The following is a 26,912-nucleotide window of genomic DNA, read 5'->3' as shown; positions in this document are numbered from 1 at the left end:
AAAACTGACATTTCCTTTAATCTGGGGTAAAATGGATCAACTAATACCGGTAGTTCGTTTCTGTCTATTACTTATACCTGAATATAGGCTGCTTCTTTCCAAGATTCAAAGGGGGGCATTAGTTTTTATAGAAACACTTGTGGCTAATCTGTATTTTACACTTGCTGCATGTCACTTGTGTCCATATCATCTGTCAGTTGTGGCTCTCTGTGGAGCCCCAGCCCTCTGCTGCCTCCTTGTGCTCTGTAGCCTGTGAGTTGCAGTCTTTACAGTGGACTTTGGACAGAGCTCCAGACAGTCACAGTCCAGTCTACTTTTAATGTTGCGTCTCTAAGAATTCTGCTGAAATGTGGAGAGAAATGTGTCACGATTCGTGATGATTCGTCACAATTCGTCATGGACACGATATTCACGCTATTGAATCTACAGACCTATTAGCTCTTCAGCCGTTTGTGCTTGTAACTCTGTGAATAAGATGCAACCAAAGCTTGTGGGATGTGGGATTTTGGACTCCAAACTGTTTCCAGAGTCTTTAATTTTGTGCTATTATTATTTTAATGATCAGGCTCATATGTCTGCACTATTTGTCATTGTGCCCGACAAATGTCTGGCGCCACTCGCCAGGCCGAACCATATTTGTCTTATTTTACCTATTTTTTAAGGCTTTTTGAGAGAAAAAATATTGTTAAGGAAATTAAAGCATGTGGAACTATTTTATTTAGACATATTTATTTCTATGATTTATTTTTATGGCGCCCTAGGCAACTGCCTGGTTCGCCTATGAGCTGGCACTGCAACTAGACTGTCAAACTATGGTATATATTTGTTAATATATAGTCTATTTATTGTAATAGAAAACATCCATAGACTTACTTGAGGATGACACAGCCAGAGCCAGTGGGTGGCGCTGTCCAGAAAACTTGTATTCTGGTGCGTCTGCGAGGGGTGCTCTCTGTCACTGCAGGAGGACAGTTGGTCATGAACTGTGTGTCGTCTTCATCAATAATCTGAAACAGTCATCAACACAAAACATTGTATATAAACCATTTAAAACCCAAATACATCTTGGATTTAACATGTATCTCCTAAGAACAATTATTCATTCTTTAATATTTTATTTCGTATTTCTGTGTATGACCTTTCTCCAAATCTAAAGTGAGTTTCATGGTCAGGACTCAGGAGAACCTAGCTCAGGGATTATTTCTATGAATGTTTTAGGTTGATAGGAGTAACCAGAGTACTTCGACAAAAGGGAGATGTGCAAACAGCTCACAGAAAGCCCCCACACAGACTGTGTTTACATGCACACCAAAAATCTGATTATTGAAATTTAATGTGAACTAACGTGAATTACATCTGATCAGTATTCTGATTTCTTTTGTGATCTGGCCATGTAAATGTGCCCACTGATTGGAATTGGAACTCAATACCTTCTTGCTAAGAGGAAAGAATGCTAATCCCTGTGCCACTGTACCGTCACAGCTAACAAATCAACCAACACCTAAACATTGCCGTAGAGAGGAATAACAAATATCCATTTAATTTAAAATAAACCCAAAGCTATTTTAGCCATGACTTGTTTTCCTTTACGTGCTAATGGTTTGTCTAAATGTTTGTTTTCCCCTTCATTAATTCACAAAGGTGCCATTAACTTGAGCCAAAGGCAGGCTTGTGTTAAATAGGTCTCGATCTTTCTGTTGAGGTGTGGAATAATGACAACATTGTATATTCAGAGCAGTATTATTAGCCTGGTCCCTTGGTGCTCGGTGCTTGTCATACATTTTAAACACACACTCATTTCCTGGGCAGACACAAACACTGACAAATGAACTTTGACCTTGTCACCACTCTGCTCCAGCTGCTACCTCCTGTGAACAATAACACTGACCTAGCACCCGAATGTCCCCGCTGACGTTCGGACAAAGTCAAAGCTAACGCTAAGTAGCACCCCGCATGCAGAACATACTAATTTGGAGGCTTTTCATGTGAACACAGTTTCCCATGGTGCAGCATTCACGGCGAGGTTTACTCTGGGACGCCAATGCCGCGGACCTGTCACTCACACACTCACACAAGCCAAGGCCAAAAGACGAGAGGATAAAGAGACACAAAAAATGGTTAAGAGAGAAGTTTAGCCTCTGACACATTGCCCGATCAATGCCCTTTTCTGTGTGTTTGTTTAATTCAGTATGATTTGGAAAAGATGAATTTACCCACATGATAAGGACTATAGGTTATTACTATTGGTTGAATGGACTGGATAAAAATCATCGTAATGGAGGTGTAATGTTGCTCAACTGTCTCAAAAACTGTTTTCAAAAACTTCTAATATTAAGAGGCACGATTGGGGCTATGAAGCAACTAATGCCCATGTTTTTTTAGTAGAAAAACAAAACATCTGAAACCTAAAATTTGACTAAATGGTTTACAACTTTGAGGTTTATAAGGTCTCAGGAATATCTTATAAATGAAATGATGTGTATTATGCTCATCAGTTATCACATAGCTCATTAATCACAGCAAGTTTTCTTTTTTGAAGTCTAAGGGAAAGAAAAATTAACAAAAATTTGACTTCTGAAACCCAAGACGTGAGCAGGACTCTTGATCTCTACTGTTACTTAAGAAGATACAAAAACAGATTAGATTAGATGAGTTTGTCAGATCTGGAACTATGGTTAAAGAGGGGGTATTACATTTCTTTGGGGTCTTAACTGCTAGTGGCAAAAAAAAGCTGCTGTTGTGCCCTTAAGCAAGGCAGTTCACTAACATTGCCTAGTATGAATGTGTTGTGTGAGTGTTGGTGGTGCTCAAAGGGGCCATTGGTGCACATTGCAACCTCACAACCTCACATAAGCTATATTCACCAAAAACAATTAATTAACATGTTTAATATGTTTCAGTTTCGCTTTTGACGTTCTGACTCTCACCTCCCTTTGCTCTCCATGCTAAGTCACATTACAAACTTCGTGTGTTCCGCTAACAAGACTACTGCACATGACATCACGTTTATCAAGTTGTTGTGTACATTTTTTTTATCACGGCTTTGTATATTTATGAAAATTGGCTGTGCGGGATGGGTGACATTGGATTGTGGGCTGAGCTTCGGATAGGATGGTACTGCTGCCTGGGAGATCACAAGATTACTCAAAGATGCATGAATTACCCCCCAAAACCTGTTTTTGAGGAGGAAGCAACGTGACAACATCATAGAAACCTCCAAAATTTTGCATAATAATGGTCAGGGCAGGTTTACAGTTGTCACATTCCAATGAGGGGAACCCACAGGAAACAAATGTACATTTCTACTTTGCATTTAATGTTGTTTCTCAGTATGTCGCCAACAGCTCAGACCAGAGAGACATCATTGTTTGAGATGACAACCAACAAATGAGTCTCCTGGTAGCCTTTGGGATATCACTGCCTCTTGTAATGGGAAATGAATGGAGTTGAATATCCAGATGCAGAGAGATAGAGGTGTGGAGGTTTTGCAAAGTAATATATTTCTCTCAGTTTGAGTCGGAGTGCATGTTCACGCTTTGTCTCCCTGTCTATGTTTCCTCTGTTGAGATGGTAAACACAGACACCTCACAGTTCCCTGTCCAAACACTGGGACTCACTGAGCTCAGATCCAGGAGAGACAAGGGAGACACTGGTTCTACAAGAGGTTCACAATGGCGCAGAGAGCATGGGAGTGGTGATGTGGACAGTAAGGATTTAGGACTATAAGAACAAAGTTTTGGTCTCAAACTATGCTTCGCACTGGTTATGAACTAGTTTTCTCAGTCAGTCAGTTTTCATCATTCATTACTGTATGTTTTTATGATGTACTGGTCTTGGTTTAGTACTGAGTAAGGTTATTTTATTGCATCTTGGGGGATAAATTCAGTACTTGAGAAAAGCTTGAGAATAAGTGGGCGAGTATTCTCTAAGCTAGTGTTAAAAGAAATTAGATGTTTCAATTCACTCACTGACATTTTTTTGTTTTAATTAATACATATCTTCTCATAATAATATATGTATTTGTTTAAAATAGCTTTAAAAGAAAATCAAAAAAGGACTTTGCCCTTTAGTGCTCGGAAAAATATCTCCACTTTTTCCATTCTAACTGAACAATGTAATAGTGTTTGTCAGGTAAATGCCAAAGTGACTATCAGCTGTATATTTTAAGGTAAAAGTTACATAGACAAATACCACTGGGACGTCACTATGAGCGCAAAACTTTTTTCAATAAAACTCTCGCCATGACAGCAAGATTGAAATGTCACGTCAACACCAAGATGAGCTTATTTCACAACGTAACAAACTTCTCTTGTCTAGATGCAGACCTCGGAGGCTTCGACATTCCGCCTTGAGCCTTCCATCAATCAAAGGCACACTATTACTGCAGAATACCACTGAGATCTCGCGGCTATCACCAATATTGCATCATATTACATTTTTGTGTCTGAGCACCCAACCAGGAATGCACCATCTTATATTGAAGCAGTCTGTACTTCTGTTGAACAAATAGATGCTGTTTTGTGGCTTTTGGCGTCCAATTACAAAAATAAGAGTAGGAACCAGGGGTATAGTAGTTACAATATCTCAAATGCTCCCTCCACTGTGCCTGAGATATATTGTTTAGCCTTATCTGCACATTTATAAGGTCTTACTGCTGAGCGGAGACTAATGCAAAAGATATTTCAACACAGGCATGCTTGCAATGTGCACAACAGACTTCTATATGAGGTGTGTTTGAGAGCTTTGGTCATTATCCGAGGCCTCTTGATTGTATTGCGGAGGTGCAAAAGTGGAGACAGGGTATGGCGTGAGAAAAGATGGGACAACATTTTCACCTTGAGCAAAACACAACAAACTAAAAGGCTTATGCTGCTACTAGATAAAATGAACTAGAACTCACCAGCAGTCAAGGCTGCATGGGTTTGGCTCTCATATGACTACTTCAGAATATACCAAGTCATAAGGACAAAAAATAGCACAAAATATCTTCTTACTATCTATTTGGCTGAAAAAAAGTTTTAAAAATCCCTGGTCATGTAATATCTCCAAAAATTGCTCCTGCTGATTTATTATAAAGTCTAAAATGCTCTAATCTCATCCCCCTTTGTTTTTATTGCGATCTTATTTTAATGATTTAATTTGAATATACTGAATTGTAAATGTGTTAAAATTGCCAGGATATAATATGCAACCACGGTTAGGATTTTATCCTGACTGAAAACTCCAGTCTCTGAAGCCTATAATTAAATGACAGAATATACATAATGCCAAGAATTCAGAGCTACGAGGTCCACATGCCTTTAGCTTAAAGTAACCCCATTCTCACTTGAAGCTGTTTGGTTTGGGAGCAACAAAAATGAACGAACTCTGTCTGAAAGTGCAGCGACACTTTCTCGGGGCTAAATGTCGGCTCACAAAACTGCAGCAGGTTCAAAAGGTTCACATCAGCGCACCTGTCAACAGCCTCAACTTCTCAGGACAACTTATTTAAAGTGTGTATAATATAGGCTTGCATAAGGTCCATTAATTCATCACTAGAAAGAAATTACAACAATTTATAACAATAGAAAGAGCAAATTTGCACATTTTTTAAGTTGTTTAGTTGATTTACTGTTTTTTTGCCAAGTCCACCACATACTACAGGATTTTTCAGTCTTACACAATTTTTAAAAGAGCTACAAAAAGCGCAGACCACAGACACGAATAGCGACCAGATTACCCCACAAGCTAAGAAGCTAACGAACCTCATGTCAGCTGTTTCCTGTCTACAGTAAAACAACTCGATTTGAGGCTCTAAAGTGTTCAAAAGATCAGAGCATTGCACTTTAAATGTCAAAACTGCTATTATCATTTGTGAAATGCAGTGCAATAGTTCAGATAAATGCTTTTAACGCACAGAAACCTAGCGATAAATTACACAAGAAGTGGAGTTGTGTTTGGTTTACTCTCGATCTGCGCTGTGTGGATTTATATACACAGACTGTCATGATGTCAGTTTCCCTGTCCTCCCGTGCTCTCTCCCCCTCCCCTACCTGTGTGTCTGGAGCTGGGTGGAGTGCCTGACTCCTCCCGTGCACACCTGGGGTGCATCAGCCTAATCACCACCACCTGCTGCTGAGTACAAGAAGGCTTGGCAGTCTACACTCGGTGCCAGACCGTCCGCGTGTAAAACGTGAATGTTTCTTGCTAAGCTTTGTTATATGGTACTTTCCGGCAAATGCTCATTTGGATTTATGCACCCTCCAGATTCCTGCCTCTACTCGCCCAGCTCCTGCCGCCACGTTCCAGTCCCGGTATCGCTTCCAGCTCGTCTTGTCTCCTGCTCGTCTCGTCTCCTGCTCGTCTCGTCTCCTGCTCGTCTCATCTCCTGCTCGTCTCGTCTCCTGTCCGGTCCTGGTCTCTGGTTTGTCACCCGCTCCCCGCTCTGGTCTTCGTCTGATCCGCCTGCCCTGGTACCGCACCTGCTTCTATCCCCGTCCTGGTCCTGTCCTGCCCGCCTCTACCTGCACCGCACCCGCCTGACCCGTCTCCCGCTCCCCGGTTCCTGTACCTGCTCTTGTGACCTGTTTAAAGACTGCATTTTCACCGCTGTAAATAAACACTGTTAAAACTGCTCTGGTCTGCATCCTTTGGTCCTATCCGCACCGTTACGACAGACGGTCTGGCCACTATGGACCAAGCAGGCTCAGATCCGGACCAGATGCGCCGCCTCACGCACTCTCACCCCGAGGCGGTGCTGGGTCAGCACGAACAATCCATTCGAACTCTATTGGAGCTAAATCAGACATTGTCCCAGCAGGTGGCACAGCTTAACCACCAGGTGGCCGCGCTCCTCGTCACCCCGCCTGCTGCAGCTGGAGCGCCACCATGCCTCCCGGAGCCGAGAGGCACGGATCCGGAGCCGTATGCTGGACAACCTCACCTCTGTCGCGGATTCCTGTTCCAGTGCGAGTTCATGTTCCAGCAATGCCCTTCTCGTTTCAGCTCGGGGGCCACCAAGATCCGATATATATGTGGATTACTCCGGGGCAGAGCTCTCCAGTGGGCAGAGGCGCGCCTAATGAAGACGTCTGTGGATAGCCTGGATTTTAATGAATTTGTGTCCACGTTTAAGCTGGTGTTTGACCACCCGCACTACCAGGACAATGCTGCCTCCCGGTTATTGACTCTCAGCCAGGGCTCCAGGACGGTAGCGGATTATTCCATTGAATTCTGGACACATGCGGCGGAGCTGGACTGGACGGACAGCGCGCTGCGGGCTGTGTTTGTGCGGGGCCTGAACGAGACTTTGAAAGATGAATTGGTTTCCCGGGACGAACCCCCCGACCTGCGGACCCTCATCTCCCTCACTCACCGTATAGACAACCGCCTACGGGCTCGTCGCCGAGAGAGACGCCGGTCACCGGTCCCGCCGGAGCCACGCGCTGCCCCGCCCCCGCCGGATGAGCCCATGCAACTCGACAGGACCCTTGTGTCGACCGAGGAGCGTCAACGGAGGCGTCGTCTGGCCGGGGCTTGCCTCTACTGCGGTGAGCGCGGACATTATGTGGTCACTTGCCCAGTTCGGCCAAAAGGGGGGGCCCACCAGTAGCACTGGGAGTACTGGTGGGCGAGCAACACATCCTGGACTCTTCTAATAGACTGCGGCTCAGCGCCACCCTGTGCGTTCGCACAGAGACCTTATGCGTTTCCGCCCTTATCGACTCCGGGGCTGAGAGGGACTTTATTGATGCCCAAGTCGCGGAGCAGCTCGGGGTCTACCTGGAGCCCCTCGAACGCCCCTTAAATGCCCAGGGGCTCAATGGACGTTTTCTGGGGCACATCACTCACATCACAGAACCTGTCACCGTGATTCTGTCCGGCAACCACCAAGAGAACCGTCAGTTTCATGTCCTGTCCTCCTCCGCTTCTCCTCTGGTCCTTGGTTACCCCTGGCTACGCGCCCACAACCCTGTTTTCGATTGGGCCAGGGGCGGAGTTTCGGGCTGGAGTCCCGATTGCCACGCCAAGTGCCTTCGGTCCGCCCTCCCTCCGGCCGGGAGGTCCGTTCCTGTCGCTGATCCGTCCCCAGACACCCCCAATCTGTCCTCGGTGCCTGCTGAATATCACGACCTGGGGGAGGTTTTTAGCAAGAGCAAGGCCCTCTCTTTACCGCCCCACCGTCCATATGACTGCGCCATTGACCTCCTGCCGGGTGCCCCACTACCATCTAGCAGGCTATATAACCTGTCTAAACCTGAACGCGAGTCAATGGAGGACTATATCCGTGGGTCCCTGGCTGCCGGAATCATCCGCCCGTCCACTTCACCCGTGGGAGCGGGGTTCTTCTTTGTGGCTAAGAAGGACAAATCCCTGCGGCCTTGCATTGATTACCGGGGTCTGAACAATATAACCGTAAAGAATAAATACCCGCTTCCCTTACTGGACTCGGCATTTACGCCCCTCCACGGTGCGACCATCTTCTCAAAGTTGGATTTGCGGAATGCGTACCACCTGGTGCGCATCAGGGAGGGAGACGAATGGAAGACGGCCTTCAAGACACCCCTGGGACATTTCGAATACTTGGTTATGCCCTTCGGTCTCACCAACGCCCCTGCCGTATTCCAAGCCCTCATCAACGATGTGCTCCGTGATTTCCTTAACCGATTCGTCTTTGTTTACTTGGATGACATCTTGATTTTCTCGCGGTCCCCCCAGGAGCATCATCAGCACGTTCGCCAGGTTCTCCAGCGCCTCCTCGAGAATAAACTGTTCGTGAAAGCTGAGAAATGCGAGTTTCACGCAGAGGAGGTCAGCTTTTTGGGCTTCATTGTGGGGCGGGGCCAAGTAAGAGCTGACCCTGAAAAGATCCAGGCTGTCACTGAGTGGCCCGTTCCTACCAGCCGGAGACAGCTCCAGAGATTTATCGGCTTTGCCAATTTTTATAGACGTTTCATCCGGGATTTTAGTAGGGTTATCTCGCCCTTAACTAAACTCACCTCTCCTGCTTTGCCGTTTGCCTGGTCTCCTGAGGCGCAGACAGCCTTCGAGAAGCTTAAGAGACTATTTACCTCCGCTCCCATCCTGCACCAGCCCGACCCTTCACGGCAATTCATCGTGGAGGTCGACGCCTCCGACTCGGGAGTGGGGGCCGTGCTTTCGCAGAGGTTCGACCCCCACAACCGCCTCTGTCCCTGCGCCTTCTTTTCCCGGCGATTGTCCTCGGCCGAGGTCAATTATGATGTGGGGGATCGGGAGCTCCTTGCCGTAAAGCTGGCCTTGGAGGAGTGGCGCCACTGGCTCGAAGGGGCGGAGCAACCATTCATCGTCTGGACCGACCATAAAAACTTGGAGTACATCCAGTCCGCCAGGCGCCTCAATCCCCGTCAAGCTCGTTGGTCCCTCTTCTTCAGCCGCTTCAACTTTCTCCTCACCTACCGCCCCGGATCTCGGAACGTCAAACCAGATGCCCTCTCCCGCCAGTTCGCCCTGGAGGATAGCCCGGTCACCGCAGAAACAATTATCCCCTCCTCGTGTGTGGTGGCCGCGGTCCATTGGGATATCGAGGACACCGTCCGAGAGGCCCAGACCAACGACCCCGACCCAGGTAACGGCCCTCCAGATAAACTGTTTGTTCCCGATTCTGTCCGGTCTCAGGTGCTCCAGTGGGTCCATGCCTCCCGTTTCGCCTGCCATCCTGGTGCCGGTCGCTCTCTCTCCCTCCTCAGGAGACGCTTCTGGTGGCCCACGATGGACACAGACACCCGGGCTTATGTCGCCGCCTGCCAGGTATGTGCTCGGGCCAAGGCCTCCCACTCACCCCCTTCTGGTCTCTTGCATCCTCTCCCAGTTCCTCGTCGCCCTTGGTCCCACATCGCCTTGGACTTCGTGACGGGCCTTCCCCCTTCCCAGGGGAACACGGTGGTTCTCACCATTGTGGACCGCTTCTCCAAGGCCGCCCATTTCGTTGCCCTGCCTAAGCTCCCCACAGCCAAAGAAACTGCCGACCAGCTGACCAGTCATGTCTTCCGACTCCACGGCATCCCGGTGGACATCGTGTCCGACAGAGGGACCCAATTCACCTCTCAGGTATGGCGGTCTTTCTGCGACAGTTTGGGGGCCACGGTTAGCCTCACGTCCGGGTTCCATCCACAATCTAATGGGCAGACGGAGCGGGCCAACCAAGACCTGGAGTCGGCCCTACGGTGCACAGCCTCCGCCAACCCCGCGACCTGGAGTACTCACCTACCCTGGATAGAGTACGCTCACAACTCCCTCGTGAGTTCCGCCACTGGTATGTCCCCCTTCGAGGCATCGCTGGGATATCAACCCCCTCTCTTTCCCACGGAGGAGAGGGACCTCGCCGTCCCGTCTGTTCAGCGCCATCTCCAGCGCTGTCGCCGGATCTGGAAGAAGGCCAGGGCGGCCCTTCTTCGGGCTGGAGCGCGCACTAAGGCGACGGCCGATCGCCACCGTGTCCCGGCGCCCGTATACCAACCTGGCCAGATGGTTTGGCTCTCCGCCAAGACGGTCCCGCTGAAGACGGACTCCCGTAAGCTGTCCCCCCGATTCCTGGGACCGTTTAAGATCATGAGGATCATAAATCCATCGGCGGTGCGCCTCCAGTTACCCCCGTCTCTCCGGATTCATCCGACCTTTCACGTCTCCCAGGTTAAACCAGTCCGGACCAGCGACCTGTGCCCTCCGGCCGATCCCCCACCGCCCGCCCGAGTCATTGACGGCCACCCGGCGTTCACCGTCCGCCGCCTGATTGACGTTCGTCGCCGTGGTAGGGGCCTCCAGTACCTCGTCGATTGGGAGGGTTACGGTCCGGAGGAGCGATCCTGGGTGCCCAGGGCACGCATTCTGGACCCCGACATGGTGAGAGACTTCCACCGCGCTCATCCTGACAAGCCTGGGGGTCCACCAGGAGGTGGACCTTAGGGGGGGGGTACTGTCATGATGTCAGTTTCCCTGTCCTCCCGTGCTCTCTCCCCCTCCCCTACCTGTGTGTCTGGAGCTGGGTGGAGTGCCTGACTCCTCCCGTGCACACCTGGGGTGCATCAGCCTAATCACCACCACCTGCTGCTGAGTACAAGAAGGCTTGGCAGTCTACACTCGGTGCCAGACCGTCCGCGTGTAAAACGTGAATGTTTCTTGCTAAGCTTTGTTATATGGTACTTTCCGGCAAATGCTCATTTGGATTTATGCACCCTCCAGATTCCTGCCTCTACTCGCCCAGCTCCTGCCGCCACGTTCCAGTCCCGGTATCGCTTCCAGCTCGTCTTGTCTCCTGCTCGTCTCGTCTCCTGCTCGTCTCGTCTCCTGCTCGTCTCATCTCCTGCTCGTCTCGTCTCCTGTCCGGTCCTGGTCTCTGGTTTGTCACCCGCTCCCCGCTCTGGTCTTCGTCTGATCCGCCTGCCCTGGTACCGCACCTGCTTCTATCCCCGTCCTGGTCCTGTCCTGCCCGCCTCTACCTGCACCGCACCCGCCTGACCCGTCTCCCGCTCCCCGGTTCCTGTACCTGCTCTTGTGACCTGTTTAAAGACTGCATTTTCACCGCTGTAAATAAACACTGTTAAAACTGCTCTGGTCTGCATCCTTTGGTCCTATCCGCACCGTTACGACACAGACCCGTGTAAGGATCTACTCTCGTCTTTTTTACTTTTAAAGAATGCTTCAAACTGGATTAATAGTGCTGTTTTGTGGACTGGGTGTCATTATTTGCGGAGGACAAATAATAATTGATAATATGGAGAGTGCAGCAGTTTAACTTTACAAGAGGTGAGTAGTAAACTTGGCAAATTATTTTTCAGCATTTTCAGTTTGTTGCTTCTGTGTCCGTCACTCCCTCTGCCCCTGACACTTGGTTTTATAGGCTGGTGTGGTGGTGGTAATGCTTTGTGGTTATGATATCATAAAGCAAGAGTCGCACTGTCACCACACACAGGAGGAGCACAGCGGCTTAAAAATCACATATGAAGACTCAAAGTCGGGTCACGCCACTCCAAAGTCTCCGAAGGGGAGAAGCAAATCGGAGCTTAAATCGGGCAAATGACCCTGTAGTGTCTGGCAGGCTTAAGTGTAAAGGATTTATATGAACAGAAGCAGAAGAGAGAATGCACTGAGTGAGTTATTTGGAGTTGGAAGTGATTTAACAGTTTCTACGTTTCACTTATAAAGATAACATTTACTAGTACTTATCTGTTAACATACACTGCTGTCAAAATGTATTTGTCCCCTTCCTGATTTCTTACTTTTTTTCACGTGTGTCACACTTAACTGTTTCAGATCATCAAACAAATTTAAATATTTAACAAAGATAACCCATGTAAACATAAAATGCAGTTTGTCTGTGATAATTTTATTTGTTAAGAGCAAAAATACTATCCAAGCCTACATGATCCTGTGTGAAAAAGTAATTGCGCTCCTTGTTAAATGATGAGGTAACTGTGATTAATAATATTATTGTGGAAAGTTGAGTTAAATTTCACAGCCACACCCAGGCCTGATGCTGCCAGACCTTTCAAATCGAGAGATCACTTAAACAGAACCTGTCTGTCAAGGTGAAGTTGGCCATATTGAACCTAGGACATCATGCCTTGATCCAAAGAAATTCAGGAGCAGATGAGAAGAAAAGTAATTGACATTTCTAAGTCTGGAAAAGGTTAAAAAGCCATTTCTAAATCTTTGGCACTCCAGCAAACCACGTTGAGAGCCATTATCCACAGATGGAGAAAGCATAGGTGAACCTTCCCAGGAGTGGCCGGCAAAACAAACTACAAAAATTACCCCAAGAGCACAGCGACAACTGATCCAAGAGGTCACAAACGAAGCCAGGACAACATCTAAACAACTCCAGGCCACAGTTGCCTCAGTTAAGGTCAGTGTTCATGACTCAACCATAAAAAAAAGACTAAGCAACAATGGCATGCATGCTAGAGTTCCAAGGCAAAAGCCACTGCTAACAAAAAAGAACATAAAGGTGTGTCTCACTTTTGTCAACAAACATCTTGATGATCCCCAAAGCTTTAGGGAAAATATTCTGTGGACTGATGAAACAAAAGTTGAACTTTTTGGAAGGAGTGCAACCCGTTACATCTGGCGTAAAAGGAATACAGCATTTGAAAAAAGGAACATCACGCCAACAGTGAAACATGGCGGTAGTGTCATGGTTTGGAGCTGCTTTGCTGCTTTAGGACCTAGATGACTTGCTGTGATTGAAGGAATCATGAACTCTGCTGCCTACCAACAAATCCTGAAGGAGAATGTCCGGCCATCAGTTTGTGACCTCAAACTGAAGTGCATTTGGGTTCTGCAGCAGGACAATGACAATGATCCAGCAAGTCCACTTCTGAATGGCTTAAAAAAAAAAAAAAATGAGGGTTTGAAGTGACCAAGTCAAAGTCCAGACCTGAACCCAATAGACATGCTGTGGAATGACCTTAAAAAGGTGGTTCATGCTCGGAAACCCTCCACTGTGACTGAGTTAAAACAATTCTGCAACGAAGAGTGGGCCAAAATTCCTCCACAGCAATGTGAAAGACTCATTGCCGGTTATTACAAACACTTGACTGCAGTTGTCGCTGCTAAGGGTGGTTCAACCAGTTATTAGGTTTAGGAGGCAATTACTTTTTTCACATGGGCTCTATAGGTTCACATGGCCTCAATAAATAAAATTGGCACTTGAAACTACATTCTGTGTTTCCTTGTGAGTTATCTTTGTCTAATATTTATGTTTGCTTTATCTGAAATGGCTAAGAGTGACAAAGGTGCAGAAAAAGTATAACATTTTCACAGCATGGTAGATGTCTTTGCGTAAGATCCTAATAATTTGCAGAGTTTTGCCTGTGCCCAGCCGCACCTTCTTTTAGTTGATGAATCGATCCAATGGGCGTGTTTTTCGTCAACCAAAAATGTCTTTAGCCAGTTACAGGCCTAGTAGAATGGTTCTATTTTAACAGCTCATAACATGTTCACAATCGAGGTTTAGCCTTTCGCTTTATATAATGCAAAGCAACTATCAATACCTATAAAAACAATTAATAAGGTGTTACTGTTTTATGATTTGCTACATGCATAAATAAACATGACAAAAGAACAAATAAACTAAAACAACTTCCCACAATCCTTTTCAGCCGTATTTGCTAAAAACTCTCCTATGACTCACCAGCCTGTCAGCCATTACAGACAGATCTGGTACACTATAAACTGTTCGGAGCTCAACCGTGGTTGTCCTTGTCGACTAAAGAGTGTTTTGATCCTTGGAGCGGAGCCATAATGACTTCAGGATGACATTACAGTGTTATTATGTTCCCTATCAGTCCTCCATCACCTCGCCACCACAAACCTGCTTTTACCAAGCCCTTAACTTTATGTAATTGGCTCAATGAGAAACCTCTGACTCTAAAGTGATTGAGTTTGTTTATGCACAGCTGAATCTAGGCACGACGTGATGAGTGCATAAGATGATAATATCTGCTGTCTGCTCATCTGTGAGGCTTATCCAAACACATTCAGACTGTCTTCCTGAGCAGATCGCCAGCACCAGCTTAGATAAATATGACCCATGTTCAGGGATAATGCAGGGAGCGCTGGGAAAAGCATACAAGGACCTCAGAGAGAAAGACTCAAGTTTGTAAAGACTGAGATTACCATGGATGGATAGTGGGGATGTAACAGTAAAGATTGGTTTTCAAGTTAGCCATACAGCCGCAAAATCATGATCAAATGGAATGTAATGATTAATCAGAATAATCGTGACTACAAAGACACATGCCAAAGATCTTTTTATAACAAAGACAGTAGCATCATTAAATCAAAATGGAAAAAATCTATAAAAAATCAGTAATACTTTATATGTAAATATTCTCTATCTCAAAGCCTTCATTTCAGTCTTTATTTTGTTGAAAATGTATTAGACAAACCTAAATGTACAAAAGAAATAATCAATCTGACAGTTAAAGAGTTAAGTGAAGTCTGACAGTTAAGTAAAAATTAAAATACCTCATGAGATAGGAGGGGCCTATTTTTTCACCGTGTGCACATAAAACTAAGCAGGTACACGGAGCGTCAGCCATATTGATTCAAACTTGAGAAGTCCAGAATCTAGCCCTCATACTCCTACATTTTTTATTAAACTGAGGCAGCATCATCAGGACGTATCTGGGATGAAAATTTGTTAAAATAATTTACACAAGTCTCAAGGTGTGGTCATGACAAGCTCTTAACGAAGCAGACATTTTGAAGGCTTAAAAATCCCTGTAACTTTTGCAAACATCATCAGAGTCAGGTGAACAAAATGGCAACGGCCTTTCATCAGTACTTGGAGTTTTAATTTTAAATCTCATACAATGATAACCTTTTTGCAATCACAAATATTGGCCACACCATGACATTTCCAGCTTCAAATCTAATCGATGAACTGTGGTGAACTTGCAGGATTTTTGTGGGTCATAAAAACAGTTCCAGTCAGGATAAGTAAAACTAGGTATTGTGGAGATGAAAATCAAAACAGTATATAATCCCTATGACAATATGGTTTCTTCATCATGCTGTCATATTGTGATTTAATGCTTCTCTGATTAATGTAGCAAAATAAACTTCCCCCACCCACTACTCCTATTGATCAGCTTCATCACGCTCTGACTGAGTGACACATGGAATTAACAAATCACAGTGAAATATGAACCCTCAGAAGCTGCCAGTGGCTTTCGTTACCTATTAAGTAATCCTCTTATCATTACTGGGGTAGTCGTGCTTATATTATAACTTCTGCCATTCTCATAAGTGGATCAGCTGTTCCAATTTCCACGCTTCAACTTCTTCGTCTGCTTACGTGTGCAGTATTCAGTGGCGTGCTGCGCTGTGCTCTGGAAGATGGACGGAGTTATAATCTTGGAGTAGAAGAGCCCAATCAAAGCGGACAAGTTTCAAACTCTTGAGGAAGAATAGCACAAACAAAGGAGCGGGAAAAAAAGCTGAGTTTTCCTAATGGGGTGTGAGCGAGACACAGGGAAGGCGCATTCCTGACAAGCCGCCAGAGTCCGCCACAATGCGCTGTCTCTGCCACAGAAACAATCACAACATCGAGACGCATAATTAACTTGTGCAATATCAACTGTCAGGAATATGAATCGTTGCGTGCACTGGTGTCCATATGAGGGCCATTATGTAAAGCTCCTCTGTGAGAAAAGCCCTGTGTGATGGATTGAGGCAGTTAAGCTAAAACAGTGCACTCTCCCTCAGACGCTTTCCGTTCTCATCGAGCCGTCAGAGGACACCAGGGATCCCAGCGTTAAGGTCGACAAAAATATTGCACACGATCATCTTTTAGAGGGACAACTTAAAGGGCCATTGTGTAACTAGAGTGCGTCTAGAGGAGCGTATGCCATCTTTTTGTCTCCATGGAGATGTTATTGCTTTGCCTAGAATGCCCTTAAGTATGTCATTTAATTAATCTATCTCCACGGAGGCAAGCATGTAACATCTGATCAGATCTGTGTGGAGGGGACCCAGCTCATAGCAAGAATGGTTTTCAGGTTTTTTGTGGCATAAAAACACCAAGTACTTGAATACATGTTTAAAGGGCCCACAGGTGATGCTATTTTCTGATCTACGTTATAATGTTTCCTCGTCACAAACATACCTGGAGTTGGGTTTTGTTTCAATCGCACATGTTTAACACACAAACTCTGCATATTAAGGCTCATTTCTTCTCTTACACGGGGGCAACAGAGCATTTTGAGCTTTGGAGATATAGACCAAAGCTCTTCACTAATAATGAAGAGTTACTCAACGTGTGCGAACAGACAACAACATTCTTACATGACGTGAAGCTCACAAGAGTGAATTTTGCTTAATATAGGACCTTTAATAGATAAGTTTGATGTCATACTGTGGAGTATTCCAGGCAAACCTATAATATGTCCCCACACAAGCAGCTTTGGACCCTCCACCAGTAAGTTAAAGAAAATAAAATACAAAACTGAACAAGTAGGGTGAAAATATAAGCATGTACAGTATATGGACAGAATCATTTTGGAATTTCCTACATCTTCATGAGGGTACAATAAACTGTCAAAACAACATTACTTTTTAATACCCATTGGCCCCTATCTCCCTAACTAAAGATTTTTGTAGAATGCATACAATTATAATTCCATTCCTGATGACGGAGGACAGCATTTGGGATGGAGGTAATGGGGAAAATGACCTTTAATTATTATCACAATTAGTGCCACGCCAGAAAACTTTTGGGGACTTTGCACCCACTAAAGGTCCCTGCTCATTGTTAGTGGAAAAGGTTAATTAGCTTGAATTTTTAGTTCCTTTTCCACTTGGCACCAATAAACTCAAGCCAAGTGCTGGTTCTTGTCTGCAAAGTGAGGAATGACTGAGGGGCATTTGGTATAATTGTGCACAAGCCTTACAAATCTTATAAAAATGCTTTCCAATTCACAGTTCTTTTTTAATATTGAGATTTTATTAACTACTTTTTGGAAACAGCTTCATTGTACAAAATTGGTTAAGTTCTTGTGCTGACTATACAGAATGTAGCAGCTGGATGTCCTTGTGTCCTCTGCTGATGCACTGATGAGTGATGTAGTTTAAATGAGGCTCAAATCAATAGTTGAATGGGTCAGGTGTTTTATGACCTTCCGGGATTACCACCTAATGAAGAGGTGGGACTTGGACTTTTTTCAGTTTCAGAAGTAGGAAAAAGCCTAAAAGTAATAATAGGACACTCAAACTTAAAAGTAAAACAAAACACAGCGCCAAGTAAAAGGTCACAAAGATTATTTCATCTGAATAAAATCATATCTGTTCCCATTTTACTTCCACTTTAGTCTGCAATCTTCAACCAATATCTGCTCTTCTTTTGCAAGTGACTGCTCAGTATCTCTCCTCGCCCATCGCTTGTATAAATAATAATAGCCTGTGTTATAATAGATAAGTCCAAGTAAATACAAAACCCAATCTGTATGGACTATTTCAATTGCTCCCTTCAGCAAAGTGTTGACAGAGCCCACACATTCATTTTCACACACATTGTTTTTCCATGGTTCCTCATTTGTAATTCTGTGTCCTGTGGCCGTGATTTGTTCCAACATTTGCCAGTACATTATGATTAGTGGTTTGAAAATCTGAAAACACAACCTGGAGGCAACGCTGCTCTCACACGCAAAGGTCAAACCAAGCTCCAAAAAACAGCATGAAAATGAACAAGAAACTCTTAATGTATGGCAGACAGCTTTGGGCTATTTTTCTAACATGAGGACTCTTCTGTCATTGACATTTTGAGCATTACTAGTGCTGCTTACTTAAAGAGATTTCACAATATTACACCGTGCTTTGGCTTTGAAACAATAGATTCAAGATGGGATTGCGAGAATATAAAAACATCCATCTATTATTATTGCATAAAAAGCAACTGTCTGGAACGTAAAACATCGTTAGTGTCGTGTTTATCAATGTCTATTCTTATTCTTATCTTACATAAATTTTTTGGTGCAAACTCGCACAAATGCACCATCACACTACCATTGCAACACATTTCCAATCTGCTTCCCTTAAACTATCTTAAGACTATATAATTTGTGTCTTTGGTACAGACAAGAAATATGTTCAGTGCATTTTAGTGATGTTACAGTTAAAGTACTACTATCCAAAGTTAAATAAAACCAAATATCTCTGACATTATGTTTACATTCCGAGTGGGAGTTTATTTGAGAAATCAATGTTAACTTTAATAACTGTTGGTCTGTTTGTTAAATTTTTAATATTTAAAAAATCTGGACAAATTAAATATTGTGTAATTGAACTGCATTTTATAGTATAAATACTCCATTAGTCCTCCAGCTGTAGTCCTGACCATGGACCGAACCTATCTCAAGATGTGTCAAATGCAGAGGACTCATTTTCTGGAGGACGATAACCTTAACTTTCCTGTTGTTGTTTGCCATATTTTGCATTACTGGCGGGAGATCCATCACCTGCTTGTTTCTATGGAGATATTGTCCTGCTGCATGTTCTACAGTCTGGCATTAAACTTTATGCTGTTTGTCTCCACGGGGATGGATACGTTTAATCCCATTCTGTAGGACATTCCAGGCAAAGCCACAACATCTCCATGGGGACGAGAAGGGGGCAGCCCCTCCACTAGAAAAAGTTACATAGTGCTCCTTTATGCCTCTACATATTAATATTAGCCAGTGTTGAGTTAACTTTCTCTCTCTCACTATGTCCAGGTCTGTTGGGATTCCTGTGTAAGGACCTGCAGTGATTGCCCCATGTACAGTGCGCTCCACTTGGTTCTGCCTCTGGACAGACTCGCCGTGTTCCTGTTTACAGAGAGCGGGTGGGAGCAGGAAGTGTGGCTGTCTCCTCAGAAGAGCTGCTACTCCCCAAGCAAACATCTCACACTGTTTATCTCTTTTATGAGCTGAGAGAAAAGCTCCAGGCACACTCATGCACCCAGTGACCTCGGAGGGCTGCTTACGAAGTTTGTCTAGGTTTTAGATAAACAACTTGATGACTACATTGTAAAATAAGTGAAACACAAAACAGCATACATTTGAGGCTGAAAATGGAAGAGTGTAAGGTAAATCAAGTCAAATATGATTACTTAAGTATAAAACGTAACTCTTTTAAATTGACAAAATCTTATTTACAAGGCACAGATGCTAACCCCATCCCCCAGAGGTAAACAACTAGCTCAGAGAATTAAAATGTCCATATAAGTTTTACAACCAACTACCCATTACCCGACCAGAGCCCTCTCCTAAATGTCACTGAAGCTGCAGTCTTCCCCAGTCAACTTCAGAGTAATAGGAATGAAAAAGGAGGAAATGTAAATATTAGAGCTGTAGCCAACTAAAGACATGCATCACCAGAGCTAAACTCAGACTTTATCAGGTCTAAACATGGTCTAAAATGAGACTAAACAGTGGATAAGGTACTTCTAAATAATGATTAACCCAAGGCACGACAAAAACATGAATACTACACCACATACCACCAGCTGTGCACATACCACAGTTTGAGAAACTCTGGATTAATCAACTAAAAGAGGACATGGTGATTGTAGAACTTCTTTTTAGTACCAGTAAAACAAGTCTAGGCCACACACATCATGAGGTTATTTATTTACAAGTTAAAATATCCATCACTGTATTCTTTATGAAAAAATGGGTTGGCCGTCACTGTCTGTTAGAAGAAAACAGCACTGTATTAAATTTAGGCACTACTTCCCAAAAATGGAATACGCTCCAAGGAAAAGCAAAACTGGAGACGTTGGTCACACAATCGCAATTTAATAAACTTTTAAACACTCACCTATATTTGTTTTTAATGTTTTATATGGACCCAAGTGCTCTCATCGGGTTTCCCTGTATAAATAAAGCTAAATAAATTATAAAAGGGAGGTGTATCAGCATCACTTAAACTGAGTAGATGGTTCAAAGTGTAATGTTAAAGCTTTAATAAAATATGATATAATTAAAAAACAGGTCAGCTTAATCAAGTTCATTTGCTCATTGTTCTTAAGATCGTTAGGGTACCGTAACACCTGGTTAACACCAATGATTATTCTTAGTTCATTCTTAATTAAGAGTGAGGTTGAACTTTGTGATGTTTTCTGGTGATGACTCCCTCTTACGCTTTATTACAAACTAAATATTATGTGCCACATCATTAGCCTTCTGACACAGGCTCATTAATAAATAATCATATATAATCAACAGCTAATTACAGAAGGGTATGGGGTAGCCAGATGAAAACACAGTCAACACAACATAGCAACAACTCACACACAGAGCACAGGAGACCAGAACTACTGCATTAGCTCCCTAGTTTTCCGGTACTAATGAAAGGCCTCTTTAATCGATACATAATGATGAAGACGCTCACTTTTTGTATAATAGAATGTAATTTTCAACATGTAACAGTTCAACTCTTTAGATTTTAGAAGTTGTGTACAATGGGGTGGGTGGTCAGACAGATGGCAAATCACTTTAGATATCTGTACTTTACTTTGGTACATTTTTAAGTGGATACTTTTTACTTTTACTTAACTACATTTGAGAACAGATATCTGTACTTTCTGCGCCACTACATTTTGGAACTGGACTGAAAATTAAAAGTATTTTGTATAATTGTCTAAGACCTGCTGAAAAGGCAGAGGGGTTTAATTTTAGTATGTTCATAGTCTGAGCAAACAAAAATATCGTACTAAAAACTGCAGGAAAAAACTACCAATTAAATCACTACATTTGAAGCTTTATTATATATTTTATCTCAAAATCTCCGAAAAATACTCTTTAAGTACATTTTTAAACTGTACTTCAACACTTAAATAGACTTTTTCTTCTTTTTTGTGATAGTTTTACTTTTACTTGAGTATTTTTTAACCAGTACTTCTTCCACCACTAAAAAAGTGTAGAAATACTTTACAAAGACATTTTTAGAAGTTGACAACAGTCAGAGTAAAAGTGTATCTAGTTTTGATACTAGTTTCAGAATCAATTAGTCTGTAGGTATTTTTTTTAAACCCTACATGCTCCAGTCAAAGAGCATTCACATTGTCCTTATAGTACATTATTAGATGTTTGTACAGACAGAAGCTGGATAGTCCCACAGTGACACAATTCCCCCAAATCTCCAACTTCACCTCGCCAGAGTGTGTTTTATAAATATTTTTAAAATTTGCTCTCCACTTTAATTTCAACATGTTTGTGTACTGGGCAGACTGTGGTACAAATTTTGTTTATGCGTCATCTTTTAATTAAATCTCTTTCCAACAATCATTTGAGCTGCTATTTCCAAACTCATCTTTTTGCCATAAAGATTTGAAGTTAGGCAAGAATATAATCATAATATTTGGGCCATTTAGAGACAGACTTGTTCCAGATGTAGAGCTCCACATTGGAATTAGACCGAGTTAGACAAAACGAATTCAAATTTCTATAACCAGGCCTCCAAATCGAATTAAATGTTGGGTGAGAATACAAAATAACCACTTATCAGGATGTAAGTAGGTAGGCAATGTTCATGTTGTAACTATGTCAGACTGCATTGTCCCTGTCAAATAAATATATAAATTAAAAAAAATTAAATGTACCTGGAACTGTCCCGTGTAGTCGTCTTCGGCCGTGCCCTCTCTCCCCTCCTTCAAAGCGATGAGAGTGAAGCCCCTGAAATATGAGGGGCTTTGTGCCAGCAGGACCACTGTGAAGACACAATAACAGTCAGTACAGGAACAACAAATACAACACGATGCTATGCTATAAAGTGTGGTTTGATGTTAAAACCTGTTTCAGTATAGAGGAAGAACTGGGAAATGATACAACATACTCAGAAAGTTTGGTATGGAAATGTTGATATGGTCATCTGTCAAGGTATTTACACAAGAGATATTCACATTTGGTTTGTTAGACTCAGCTGTTCTGTGAGGAGTACGAAGCCACAAGAATTTATAGAGCTCGGGATTATGACGTCATGCACCATCGGAATTTTGAATTAGTTTAATGTTAAACCGATGAAGAATTTAAGATACTAATGCTAACTTTAGCAGTCATTCAAAGGTATTCAACACTAGAGTGATAAATGTATTTACCAGTAGTGATCCAGCAGCTTATTGGCTTGTTCCATCGCACTTTCTTTTAAGTTTTAACATTGTTTGGGCACTACTGTAAAAACATTGCAGATTTCTGTGGTAATGAGTGTTTTTTTTGTTTTTGTTTTGACGTTCTATCCCAAGTTCTATAATAAGCAATGCCAATGGGTCCACTCAGCTGTGCAATCAATCACATTTTATCCTGTGGCAGTAAAAGCATGTGATTTGGAGAGAGGTTATGGTTCGGGCTTTTGGAGGAATACATTTGAATTTATTTGTTTATTTAGACTAAAGTTCTGATTCATGAAATCAATTCAGAAATTCTGAAAGTCGTTTGTTTTTAGTGTGAAAAAATATAATATAATTGAAAAACGTGATTGATCAATGTGAGGAAAATTTGTGATTTATAATTTTGCCACACAGCTCTAAGGTACAACGGTAATAAGACTCCAATAAAACAAAATCCATATTAGCACTACAGGGGTCAAATACATGTTTAAAACAGCAAAGCAAACATGGTTGGGAGTGCGGGTTGTTAAAAGGATCTAAATTAACATGTTCAGTGAGCACCCTCATTGAAGAACTTAGCAACCCCTTTACTCCTCCAACCAAAAATGTCTGGTGCCACTCAGGACAGCGATGACTTGTAAAGATGTGGACAAACAATGGTACACTTTTTGTAACAATGTGAAAAGGAGAACTCATATTTATCAGTTTTATTAATTGCTCCTTTTGGTTAAGACTAAGAGCAGAACCTTCTGTGCCTCACTGGCACCTGGCCTGGATATTTAACCTACATGAGTTATTGTTGGACTGTTCAAATGTTTTATTTGACCGCAAAATTGAGCTTGGGATAAAACCCAAGAACCCAAGAAGAGACTGCTTATATCCATGTAAGTCTGGAGCAGTGTGAGACCGGAGTGAGAAACAGAGGTCATACGGGGAATAGTCCGGCACAACTGAACCCTGAAATTCATGCATTAAAATACTGACGTGGTTAATATTTCATATTTAAAGCTGTCATATTTTTTATTTTCTGTTAAGAAATGTCACAGTAGGAGCATAGAAATGTGCACACTATTTTTCAGTCAGTGCCCTTCCTGGTGCAATTATGCGGTGGTGGTTTGATACCTGGAAGTGTCTGGAGCTTTGTCATACCCATAAACAGAGCTGTTAAAGAGAACATATTGTGGATTATTGTGGCTTTAAGTGGCTTTTAAATATGCTGCTGGTCACTTTTGTATTGGTATTTCACATTTTAGAATTTTAGAAAAGGATGTCTATCTTTGGTACACACACAGTATGACCTATAGACCAATTAAAATATAAATATATGCAGCCATTTGGCAACATAACTACAGTACTAACAGTTGTCAGTGCTTAGTTCGAGTCCAGTGATGGTTTAAGCACCAGAAAGGGGTCTTCCAGAGTTCCTAACAACTGAACTGAACATTACCACACACTTAAAAGCTCACAAAAGTCCATTTTGAGTGACATGTCTGTAAAAAACATGATTACAATGCATGTAAGCTGTACTTTGTAAGGATCTTGGTCGATAAGAATGGATTTTGAGAAGAGCTATTCAAACTGACATAAGCATAAGGCATGAAGTGTAAATTGGCATGCACATCACAGTGGTAGCCCCCTCATGTGAGCAGGGACACTGTGGTGAGTACAGGCCCAGCGTGAAGATGGAGAGCTGTAAACAGAAGCCTGCGGTCTAACACTGAGCCTGTAAATCTCCTGGTGAGAGCGGGGCGTCAACACTCCACCGATGTAATATAGAGATGTGGGAGGATTTCTATTCTCAACTCGGCTCGCTCTGCTACCCCAATCCAACACACTCATATCAACTTTTATCTTTAACCTGCTCCCGACAGACTACAGGTGCATCATTAATAAGATAGAGCTAATTTTACACTTCAAATGTTGTCCCAGTAAGTTTTGGTGTAAGTGTGCAGGTTTCATCTGTGTTTCTGTGATTACTGCAGTGTAGCTTAGCACCAGTGATGTGCGATTACACTGTTTATCAAAATGCTTTCAAATGCTGACCCTGAAAAGACCATAAGATTATACCAAAATTATATCACGATAACAAATTTTGAAGCATGAAATATTGTTACGGAGAAATATTGTGATAAGCGATAATATTGAAACTACTTTATGCCACTGACACAAAAACAATAAAGCAATCTAATCCCAATAAATCATTTTTAAGTGGACAGTATCATTAAAAGAGATGAACTGTAACAAATAAATAGCAGCATGAACCAATAATTAGCCATTGAAGTGACTTATTCAACTCTATGCAGCTCAATTTTTATCTAAAAAAAAAACCCTAAAATCTTTGCACTACTGCAAAGAAAAAGTATCCATGGTAAATATTAAGCCCAGAAATATATAGTTCCAGCTTTCATGTATTGAATGATAAGTCAATATAGTAATTATCCTGACTTGTTAATGTTTCGTATCAGCCCCTGAGCAGCGTCTGACATTATCAGCTTTCAAATATTAATCTTCTCAGTAAAGCAAGTCTTGCTGTCAGTAACATGCAACCTTATCCACTGAAATGCACCAGCCAAAATATTATTCTCCAAAAAACACAATGTCAGAAAGACAGTCAAACTAGTTTCACCAAATATTGGATTCTTAAACTTTTTGACAAAACACAACTTGGCCAGATTGTAGACACTCTTTTTCACAGGTTTTAAGTGATTATTACAGTGACGTTTTGGCCTTGTTAAGAGGTGCCAAACCGAGTGTTTCCAGATCTGTGCTCACAACCTTGGCGGGTTTCATGTTTGTAAGTTTAATTAGTGAACTGCACTACTTCACACAAAAAGCCTGAAAATAACAACTTGGAGGAAATGGGTGAAAGTTTAAATGTATCTGCACTCGGGCTAATGTTTTCCGTCTGTGACCAGTATTGACCAGAGAGGCAATAAAAGAGTAGGCTGCTTTAATTGGAGCCAGATCTGCAGTGTGCACAAGTCTGTATGAGTGGAAGAATGCTCAGGTCCATGCAGAGGACAGGAAGTGAAAATAGGTCACACATTAGTCTAAGTGCCTTATCAAACCAGGATTCTCTACGCCAAAGACACAGTCAGCATCACTGACAGGGGGAAACACACTGTGCTAAGACACATGACACGGGCTGGCAATAACTGCCACTTATGGAGCACTAACTTATGATATAACGTTTCTGCAAAACTTCTTCAAACACACACATTTGAAAGTTATTGTTTTGTAACTCATGTGGAAAATGCATGGTGCTAATATTTTTAGAGGAAACATTCTCAAATGATGGGACTCATTTAAAACAAAAAATGAGAATTAGAGAGCAATTTTCACAGCTTCGGTTGCACCTAACTAAGATGTAACCTAATCAAATAGGCTACAAAGAATATAATGCAGACTGATAAACTCACACTTTGGTTGATTTTAATGCATTTTGATAGGGAACGTTTTACTTATCAACTTTTTTTTTTATTCAGCGGAAAAAAGTGATTGAATTCTCACTCACGTATAGTAAGTTTGTATTTTGTTTATAGTCATAAAAGTTTTCAGTTCAAGTTCAAGCTTGAGGCAGACTTTTTCCAGTGCAGACCTTGCGCGCACACTCACCTCTGTAGGTGCTGCCGGGCTGGTAGGTCTCGGGGTCGCCCTCCACTCGCAGCCTGAACTCATGGTGTCCGTCCCGACGTGTGCCCTGGGTCTGTGCGCGCAGGATCCGGCCGCAGTACCCGTCACCTCTGCCTCCAGACGGCTCCTCCACGAAAGCCACAGCGTTACACAGAAAACTGGACACCAAGTAGAAGCCGAGGAGCAGCGGAACCACGCACAAACCCATGGCTAAATACCGTAACCAAAAGCTCTCTATCAGACTACTCTGGGGTGTGCTAAACGAGCCTCAGCGGAGACGAGTGCATCCTGGAGTGAGGAGAGCAGCACGTCTGGTCCCGCTGTTGGTTTGTGCAGAGCGAAGGGAGAGTGGAGAGGTAGAGACGCGTAAACAGCGAACAGGGACGCACCAAGCCTGACTCGAGGCGAGGGAAGGTCCACACTGAGGAGTAGAGACAGCCCACTACCACTCTATCTCTCTCACAGACACAGACACGCACCTTGTACACGAGAGCTGTGTGCTACTTTTCTACAGTTGTGGGAAATTAAATAACTAAACGCACCTAAATTGCAAACGTGGCCAGTAAAAGACTACTGACTAATAATAATTAAAACATTTGCAAGTGGCTAAGTTGGTTAGCAAATTATGTTCTGCGACATCTATACTTTTGTTGTAGTCTTTGCAAAGGAGGAATCT

At 43.1% G+C, this 26,912-nt stretch overlaps 1 protein-coding gene across 1 annotated transcript in view; it reads right to left on the bottom strand.

The window, feature by feature from the left end:
• The window catches only part of spon1b (spondin 1b), a 94,829-nt gene extending 68,147 nt beyond the window's left edge, over positions 1–26,682 (bottom strand). Inside the window, exons 1-3 of the mRNA XM_033968032.2 lie at positions 26,219–26,682; positions 22,100–22,206; positions 874–1,007 (exon numbers count right to left, since the gene is read on the bottom strand). Coding sequence (XP_033823923.1) covers positions 874–1,007; positions 22,100–22,206; positions 26,219–26,444 — 467 coding nt within the window. The 5' untranslated portion in view covers positions 26,445–26,682. The remainder of the gene's footprint in view (positions 1–873; positions 1,008–22,099; positions 22,207–26,218) is intronic.
• Positions 26,683–26,912: the final 230 nt, after the last annotated feature.

Source organism: Periophthalmus magnuspinnatus, chromosome 6, assembly GCF_009829125.3.
Source record: "Periophthalmus magnuspinnatus isolate fPerMag1 chromosome 6, fPerMag1.2.pri, whole genome shotgun sequence".
Lineage (NCBI taxonomy): Eukaryota > Metazoa > Chordata > Actinopteri > Gobiiformes > Gobiidae > Periophthalmus > Periophthalmus magnuspinnatus.
Note: the sequence above shows the minus strand (reverse complement) of the source record. Positions and strands in the feature narration are given on the sequence as shown.